Source organism: Mus pahari, chromosome 3 (assembly GCF_900095145.1).
Source record: "Mus pahari chromosome 3, PAHARI_EIJ_v1.1, whole genome shotgun sequence".
Classification (NCBI taxonomy): Eukaryota; Metazoa; Chordata; class Mammalia; order Rodentia; family Muridae; genus Mus; species Mus pahari.
In genome coordinates, this window is record NC_034592.1 from 15849741 (window position 1) to 15859356 (window position 9616).

At 49.4% G+C, this 9616-nt stretch overlaps 1 protein-coding gene across 4 annotated transcripts in view; it reads right to left on the reverse strand.

The window, feature by feature from the left end:
• Nucleotides 1-9616, reverse strand: part of Gtf3c5 (general transcription factor IIIC subunit 5) — a 21008-nt gene that overhangs the window by 3163 nt on the left and 8229 nt on the right. For all 4 annotated transcript variants that reach the window (XM_021193710.2, XM_029536995.1, XM_021193709.2 and 1 more), the window contains 6 exons: nucleotides 5514-5709; nucleotides 4338-4442; nucleotides 3134-3248; nucleotides 1506-1586; nucleotides 1295-1392; nucleotides 167-249 (listed from right to left, as the gene is read on the reverse strand). In XM_021193710.2, the coding sequence (XP_021049369.1) occupies nucleotides 167-249; nucleotides 1295-1392; nucleotides 1506-1586; nucleotides 3134-3248; nucleotides 4338-4442; nucleotides 5514-5709 (678 nt within the window). The remainder of the gene's footprint in view (nucleotides 1-166; nucleotides 250-1294; nucleotides 1393-1505; nucleotides 1587-3133; nucleotides 3249-4337; nucleotides 4443-5513; nucleotides 5710-9616) is intronic.

A 9616-nucleotide genomic window follows, 5' to 3' on the forward strand; every position in this document is an offset into this window, starting at 1 on the left:
CAGGGCTATACAGAGAAACCCTGTCTTGAAAAACAAAAACAAAACAAACAAACAAAAAAAAAGAGCTCAGCTGCAGGAACAGCTGTAGAAAACACTACTCCTGGGCCAAATCTAGCCCAAAATCCAGGGGCCATCCATCCCTGGGCACAGGGCCCCTCATACATACTCCTCCACATTCAAATCACACAGCTGGTAGAACATCTGTCGATAGGGTGGCAGAGCCCCTTCCCGGAAGATGTAGACCGAATCCTGAGGAAAAGAGGGAAGAGATGGGATGGCTGCAGAGGTCTAACAGTGCTGGGGACACCCATGCTCTGGCTTTCATGGAAGCCTAAGGGGTTGGCTTGTCCCCAGGCCCAGGGTGGCCAGCAGATGTGCAGAGGAGGCTCGCACTCCCCAGGAGGTGCTGAGGGTGGAGGCAGTCAGGCCCTCCTTAGTTTACAGTATGGACTGCCATTAACCCATGCTGGGCACTGTCTGCTGCACCTTCCAAAAGGAACTGGATGGCAGGCGCCTCACCAGCTGTCTCTACTCAGTCACTCTATGGACCCTGCATGCTCCCTTGACTGCTTTTTGCGGGGGAAGGCAGGCTTTAATATATCATTTCCTCCTTTTTCTACTTGGAATATAGCCCTAGAGTCAAAGACAAGGCCCCAAGACACTAGTAGCCAAAGCACAATGACACTAGGGGAAAGCTGTCTCCCTCATGTCACCTGTCTCTGATCAACTTAAATTTTCTGACACAGCTACTTGAGCAGGGACTGCAGGATAGAGACACTAACTTGGCCTTTCCCAGGACTGTGGAGGGGTCATGAGAAGTGTTGGCCTGTGCTAGCCCCTGCTGGGTGGTGCTGATGAAAACGTGAGCCCTGGAAGGCTGTGTGCAACCCATCACGCATTTCACCTCACAGCTGGTCCCCAGATGTTCTGGCTTGGCCTGTGCTCATGTCGATGTCTGACCTCCCCACCCCCACCCCAGCAGCAGTTATAGGCCTCAGGGTGCCAGGCTGCCCAGGGGCAGCTGCACACATCTGCTGCCGTCAAATTTCCCTCTCCAGGACTTGTCACCACCTCTCTGCCCAGATGGCCCTAGTTCCCCATGACCTTGGGTAGATGGCACCCGAGATTCTCTTTGTTTCTGGAGGGCCCTGAAGGGTGAATAATACAAAGGCACTGGGTGGGGAGAGAGCTAAGTCAGTTAATGACCCTTCCCAGGGTCACTCAGAAGTGCCCAGCCCCGCAGTGACACTTCATCACCCCACCTGACCTTCCACTAGAGCCAGAGGGCGCTCACCTTGAGTTTGTACTTATTGTAGGTCAATTTCCGTGGGCCATCGGTTCCTGATGGGCCCAGGCCCTGCTTCAGGTCATGCATGGTGACAGGCTGGTTGGCTGCATGGAAGCAAGACGGCAGAGTGAGTGGATCACCCAGCAGACCTTCCCACCCTGTTGTCCAAATGCCCACCTCCCACGCATGTCCTGATACAGATGATGCAGCCACTCACATGTCTTCTTGACGGTGATGGGGAGGCTGTAGTTGTACGTGCTGCGCTTCGCTTTGACAGGCATGTCCCTGGAGCCATAACCTACATGCAAGGGCCATGTGTCAGAAGGAACTAGGTGGCCAGTTTCATCTGCCATCTAGGGGAGGGATGGACACTGGCACATCTAGCAGCTCTTGAGCACTGATATCCCCTTTTTTTTTTGTTTTGTTTTTTTGAGACAGGGTTTCTCTGTGTAGCCCTGGCTGTCCTGAAACTCACTCTGTAAACCAGGCTGGCCTCAAACTCAGAAATCCGCCTGCCTCTGCCTCCCAAGTGCTGGGATTAAAGGTGTACACCACCACTGCCTGGCATGCACTGACATCTTTATGTGGTTTTCCTGGCATCCTGGGCTTAAGTAGGACCCATGTCACAGTCTTTGCTTATAAACTAGAGGACCGCAGCACAGCCAGCAAAGAACCACCACTTCCATTTCCAAGCTCCTTTATGTTGTTCCATAGACTCTCAGTGGTGGGAGGGGCTAGGGAGGGATACAGAAATGTTTCTGGCCTAGTCTCTCCATAGCAATAGAATCATTTTTTCAAGTCAGACCTTTACTATGTAGCCTTGATTATCTTGGAAATTACTATAAAGACTGCTGGCCTTGAACTCACAGAGATCCAACTGCTTCTGTCTTGTGAATGTTGGGATTAAAGGTATGTGCTACTATGCCCTGCTGGAAATAGGTTCTTTAAAAATAAATACATGTGATGGTGAGATGGCTCAGTGGGTAAGAGCACCCAACTGCTCTTCCAAAGGTCTGGCTGGAGTTCAAATCCCAGCAACCACATGGTGGCTCACAACCATCCATAACAAGATCTGACGCCCTCTTCTGGAGTGTCTAAGGACAACTACAGTGTACTTACATATAATAAATAAATAAATCTTTAAAATAAATAAATACATACATACATATGTGTATGTGTGTATATATATATATATACAATATACTATACTATGATTGTTATATATAATTATATATAATACAAATAATATATGTATATAAATTATATATATATATATAGTATATGTATATATATAGTATATGTATGTGTGTATGCATATACATACATATATGGAACTATAGTTCTGGAACTGTATCTCTGGAACTGTAGTTACAGCCAGTTTTAAGTTGTCTACATGGGTGGTGGGAATTCAAGCATGGTCCTCTGTAAGTATATGCACTCTTAACTGCTGGGCCATCCCTGTTCAGCTAGAAACAGTGGCTGGAAAGGTGGCAGTCCAAACCTGAGAATTTAGTTGGGATTCCAGCATCTCCACAGCAAGATGGACACCCTGCATGCATGTCTACCAACCCAGGCTCTGGATGTGTGTGACAGGGACAGGGTGGCTGGGGCTTGCTGGCTTCTAGCCAGCTGAGAAAATGTGAGCCCTAGGTTCATGAAGAGCGAGTGCCTCAAAGGACTAGGTGGAAAGTGACACAGGATAGCTGTCTCGTTTCTGCTCTCCTGCACACACATGTGCTGATACTCAAACACACAGATACATACACATAAGTCTTTTTTTTTTTTAAGGACAATGCTAGAAATGGTGGACACAAAGACAAGGACAGAAAATAAACTTAATTTTACCATATTTCATCCCACAACGGATTCGAAAGTCAAGGACTTGATAAATCTTGGCATCTGGGTGTTTTCGAGGGTCATAGCCAAACCGAATCCACAAGCTTCTCCACGGGCCCGTTATCTGGGGACCAAAAGTACTGAGTGTCAGGTCCTCTAGCATGTATGTGGGACCAAGCCCTACAGAGAGGTAGCAGGGCCCTGAGCTCTGAAACATGGCCTTAGACCCCACCCTTTGATGGGGTCCTATGGGGATAAAGTGAGATCAGGAGTTTCTGTGACAACGGTCCCTTCCATGAAGAGCACTACAGTAGAGCTGGAAGTCATGTTCCGTGAGAGAAGGAGTCCACCAGAGCCCCTGCCCATCGTCAACCTCTAAGGTCAGGGTTTATGCTGGCTCCCCTCAGCAGGTAGGAACCCCTTCCTTCTCAATTTTTTGGAAGCTCTGTACCAGCCCTGCCCCCACCCCAATCTCCATGCTCCCCTGGGAGGAGTCAAGGATGGCCTTCTTCCACTAAGCTCAACTCAGCATGGGGAGTTGAGTGAAGTGACAAGTGCTGTCATTAAGAGGCCTGGGCTCTGGGCCTCAGCTCTGCCACTCACTGGCCACAGAGCCAAGACATGGCATGTTAACGCCCGAAGTCCTACTTTTCCTCAGAGGTACAAATGGACCCTTACTGTCACCTCCAGGAGAAATGAAGGCAGTGATATGTAGCCTCATCCAGCGTCAGGCACTCAGGAATCCTCACTACGACATCATATGCACAGAAGGCTTACCTATGCCTTGTGGAATTCTTCCTTTAAAGTCATCTGCACACTGCCAGATTAGAAGGTTGTGGTGGACTTGGGGGCTTTGAAATCTTTCTGTTTCTTTTTTGTGTCCATGTCTTGGTGTGTGTGTGTGTGTGTGTGTGTGTGTGTGTGTGTGTATAAGTGTGTACCAGGACCTGCCCAACTCTACCTACTCAGCATTAGGGTTACAGGCACATGCTACCTCATGGGCGCTAGGGATCCTCAAGCTGGTGTAGCAAGGGCTTTACTCACTGAGCCATCTTCCCAGCTCTGTAACAAGTTAACTAGTTAACAAGTTGTCTCAAGGTGCCAGGTAACAGGGATGCTAGGAAGTACATATGCCTTCTGTTGCCATGGCTCTAACATGTCCCACCAGGGACCACATTGGTGGGAGCTAAGATGCAGGTGAGACAAGACTTACCATGTAATAAGCCATATAGGGAAGCAAGATCTTAAGCTTGTCAGGATGGACACTGACGTTAGACTTGACAGCATTTCGTGACCAAACAGGACGGATGTCAAAGAGCTGGGGAGAGTCAAGGACAGAGTCTGAGATGAACGCCAACAGTGACTGGCTTCTCACATCAGCTGTCCTGAGCGTCTGGAACCCACCACACCGACCAGTCATTCATAATCCCTCCCTTCCTACCCAATCCCTTAGAGGGATGGATTATACATCTTGGACATGCAAGAGCAACTGTGCAGTGTGGAGGTCTTGAAGTGACAATATAGTCCCCGACCTTCCATGGCTCACAGTACAGTGGAGCATCAGGGCTGAGCAAGCAGGTGCTGAAACCCCAGAGCCCCAGTCACTCCTAACCGGAAGGCAAGTGCTGCAGATGGGACTTGAAGGAAGTGAAGGGGTGGCGGTCCAAGGAACTGTGAGCCAGAGCAAAGATGAGCCACAGGGGAAGCCTCAGGTGACTACTGAGGTTCAGTGAGGGCTGCAGTCTCTGAATGGGGTGTCACTTAGGTTCAACACAGAAAGCCCCTTAAGAACCCCCTGTTTAGGACTGTGGACCCAGCAGAGATCCAGCCACTGTCACAGAGCACCGGAAGCCAGAAGGTAGTGCAGTGTCCTGTGACGTGTTTCCAGCTACACCCAGGGTGAAGGCACCATAGCCTGGCACATGGCCAGTTTCCGTGGGTTTGTTACAAGTAATAGCTCTGCACAGGCTGTTAGACCCAGCTCCATATTCACGCCACATACCAGCAACAACCCATTTCTGGCACCCAAAGGGACTGTTAAAAAACTTTAGGGAATGTTTCAACTTTGGAAATGTAGGACTTGTGAGGTCCTGAGGATGCAGCCTAGCACGTTCCAGACAGCATTGACCCAGCACAGTGTCTCCCAGCTCTCTTTATTTTACTTACATGACTTTGTCTAGTTGTCAAGCCCCAATCTCACTCTGCTGGCCAACTACCCCTGCTCCTGGAGTCATAGGCTGAGCCACCAAGCCCGGCTTCTGAACCAGCTTTTAGATGTAACAGCTGAGGTTACAGTTCCTGTGCTAACCAGCCAGTGCTAGAACAAGTGGAGCCAGCCTCGATGGTGCAGTACGGTGGCCCAGCAGGCTAGGTGGAGCACTAGCCTCACCTTTCTCAGCTCCTCTTCCACCTTCTGATCTATGGGATTGGTGCAGGCCTTCTTCCATGTCTGGACTGCAGCCTCCAAAGGCTGTTCAGGTACCTCAGTGTCCTCAAAGTTGACAAAGATGGCGTTGTGGGGGCGCCGGGCTCTACTCAGTCCAATCAGGTTCTCCCCTGAGATGGTGGGATTATGATAGCCTTCTCTGCGGGTAGAGAGATAGATGATTAGATTACCATCTGAGGCACAGGACTGCCAGGTGAGCAGAGAATCCAGCAGGTCTCACAGTAGACCACGCCATGTGCCTTTCTCTGGGCCTACCAGCAGAACCTACTAGAAAAGCACATCCAGGGTGAGAGAGCTTATAACTGCCTGCAGTAGCTCAGGGAAGCCCTGGGGCCAGTGGCCTTGAAGGAGGGCAAGGCCCTAAGTCTTAGAGCTGGTGCATGGGAAGGGGCACCATCGAAGGCTGGTGGCCTCCCAACTGGAACTTCATCTAGCACCATCCACATCTAACACCGCACAACCCCAGCCACCCGGCGCAGAGCAGCACAGCATCCAAATGCCCATCAGTTACATGTGGACAGGGTCATGGACTCTACCTACTTACATGACTCACTTAACTCTCTAAATGGTCGTTCAAGGAAGGAGTTTCTGAGGAAGTACCTGAGACTACCCAGACTAGTAAATGTGTCCAAACAACATCTGTCAGGAGCTGGGTCTTAGCCCCAAGAAGCCTGGCTGCGGGCTGGAGCAATAGCTCAGAGGTTAAGAGCACAGACTGCTCTTCCAGAGGTCCTGAGTTCAATTCCCAGCAACCACATGGTGGCACAACCATCTGTAATGGGGTCCGATGCCCCCTCCTGGTGTGTCTGAATACAGCTATAGTATATTCATATATATAAAATAAATAAATCTTAAAAATAAAATAAAATAAAATCCTTAAAAAAATGTAAAAAAGAAGCCTGGCTGCAGCGCTCCGAGCCGACTGCTCTCCTACCGAGCAGACAGTGACCTGGCTGCGAAGCATCTGACAACGATGAATGAAAGGATGCAGCCAGATGGGATCACCAAAGCCCACAAGTTAAGCCAGGGTCCTATCTGTCCACCCATAATGTCCACCACAGGAAAGACCGTGTGAACTGCACCCCGTGTGCTGGTGTGTCCTGACCTCTGTGTGCACAGTGGAGAGGTGGTGAGCAGTGTTTCTCATACACAGGGATAGAGGTCTACAACCGTCCTCAGTTTGCTAAGAACCTTTAAAAAAAATAGGTTTTTGAGCCAGGCAGTGGTAGTGTACGCCTTTAATCCTAGCAGAGGCAGAGGCAGGTGGATTTCTGAGTTCGAGGCCAGCCTGGTCTACAAAGTTCCAGGACAGTCAGGGCTACACAGAGAAACCCTGTCTTGAAAAACAAAACAAAACAAACAAAAACATAGGTTTTTGATTTTTGTTGTTGTTGTTTCGAGACAGGGTTTCTCAGTGTAACCTTGGCTGTCCTAGAACTCACTCTGTAGACCAGGCTAGCCTAAAACTCACAGAGATCTGCTTGCCTCTTCCTCCAGAGTGCTGGGATCAAAGGCGCGCACCAACACACCCAGCTAAAAGAAGCAGTTTTAAAACACCTGCATAGAGCTGGAGAGATGACTTAGCACTGACTGCTCTTCCAAAGGTTCTGAGTTCAAATCCCAGCAACCACATGGAGGCTCACAACCATCTGTAATGAGATCTGACTCCCTCTTCTGGAGTGTCTGTGTGCTTACATATAACAAACAAACAAACAACCCTCCACACACATACTCTGTATACATAACAGCACAGAAGCTGCCCCAGTGGATGGCTCCTGAAGCACGTACAGCAACTCGCTAACTCTTTAAAGGTAGCTGTCAGACACAGCCGACTCAGAGACAGCTTCGGCAGTTACTGCCATACACAGGCCTGTGTTTCCCCCACACCAGTCCTATCCCACAGCACTGCAAGTGTTATCCAGGATGCCACAAGTCCATCCCCATCCCCACTGTCATCCCGCTTTTATGTGTGTGTGTGTCTGTATGTTTATGCAATGTGTGGGTGGGTTGTGAGCCACCTGATGTGGATGCTGGGAACTAAACTCTGGTCCTCTGGAAGAGCAACAGATAAATGCTCCAACCCCTGAGCCACCTCTTTTACAAAGACAGCCTGCTGCTATGAATGCATCTGGTCTAGAATTCCTAGGCTCAGGCAATCCTGCTCAGCCTCATCCAGTCTGCACTTTACCCCACTTTCCTCCATGAGTACATATCAACAACAAATAACAAGTGCTGTGCACACTGGCAAACAAATATGAAACAGGGAGTCAGGTCTGCTTTTCTCCAAATGTGTCGTTTAGGATCCATCCTAGGTACAGCACTATCCTGCTTTAAAGACTTTCTCCCCGAGTCCCCAACACCCTCAAGAGGGAAAGTAGGTGGCTGGCTTTCATTTCAGAGAGAGCATCAGGGGAGGGCATCATGGCTGCCTCTGGCTAGCTCTACTGACCACAGTGACCCTAAATCTGTGCAGAGCTGCTGGTAGGGGCAGAAGGGGCTCAACACCCTGCCAGCCTCACCTCTGCAACCCCAGCTACAGGATGACACCCAACCCCAGAGGGCAGACAGCCAGGCCCTCCTCCCCCTGGCTAGCCAACAATGCCCCAAAATCAACAGTGCCTGGGAAGAAAGGCAGGTTCTTTCCATGTGCTGAGAATCTGCCCAATCACATAAAGAAGAAAAATGGTCATACCCATGGGCCCAAAGACAGCTGGCCCCACGCCATGGCCTACTCCAGAAGTGTGGACAGCTGCCTACCAGCCCCTCTGTGCAGAGTGCAGCCCAGGGGCTTTACTGTCTTCTGCATGGACTTCCTACTACAGGTGTCAATTACTTTGTGAGAGGACAAAAACACATCAGAAATTTAACTCTGAAAAAGCAATGAGGCAGCCGGGCACACACACACACACAGAGACATATACACCACTAAATAAATAAATAAATAAATGTAACAGAAAAAAATGTAAGAACACAGCAAGCACACCCAGTGCGGGCTCACCCTCTCCCGCCAGGCACACCACATGTGCAGTGAGCCGCCCTCCACCTGTGAAGGCTTTGGCGGGGAGGCAGCGGCACCAATGCTTTTGTGGCTGATTCCTTCCGTTAACACTTGTTTCTCTGAACAAGCACAACTCACTCTCATAATGAGAACAACCAGTAGACGGGAGAGCCACAGACTAAACAGGCCTGGAAGCCGGCAACAGAGAGCGCCACGAAACGCACCGAAGCCTCTCCCTTTTTGGTTTTTGAGACAGAGTTTCTTTATGTAGCCCTGGCTGTCCTGGAATTCACTCTGTAGTACAGGCTGGCTTCAGACTCAGAGCTCTGCCAGTCTCAGCCTCCCAAGTGGTGGGGTTAAAGGTGTGCACCACACCCAACTTTTGTTTAAGTCACTCAGGGTGGCCTTAGACTTTGTGAGTGCTGGGATTACCAGTATGTGAATCTACAATCCCAGCAGTCTTACCTGAGACAAACTCTTTGTTGTCTAGGCCAGTCCCAAGCTTTTGGGCTTAAGTGAGTGTCCTGCTTTCTCCATAACTGGAGTAAGGGTGTATACTATTGCACCTCCAGTTCAGTTGTGCTTTTTTAAATCCAAAGCAAGGATTTCTGTGTAATAGCTCTAGCTGTCTTAGAATTTGAAGACCAGGGTGGCCTTGAACTCACAGAGATCCCCTTGTCTCTGCCTCCCAAGTGCTGAGATTAAAGGCATATACCACCAAATCCTGCTCACAGCAGTTTTTTAAAGCAGGGAACAATACACTTTTTGGGATGAGACCTAAGCCTGCTGCCACAGCCTAGGAATCATAACCCTGAATTAAAATGGACCCCACAGACCCATATATTTGAATGATTATTCACCGGAGGGTGAAACCTTTTGAGAAGGATTTGAATGATTAGGAGGTGTGGCCTTGTTGGAGGAAGTGTACCATTGCAGGGTGAACTGAGGTTTTAAAAGCCAGGCTAGGTCCAAATCAATCAATCAATCAATCAATCTTTCCCCCACCCCGACACACACACACACACACACACACACACACACACACACA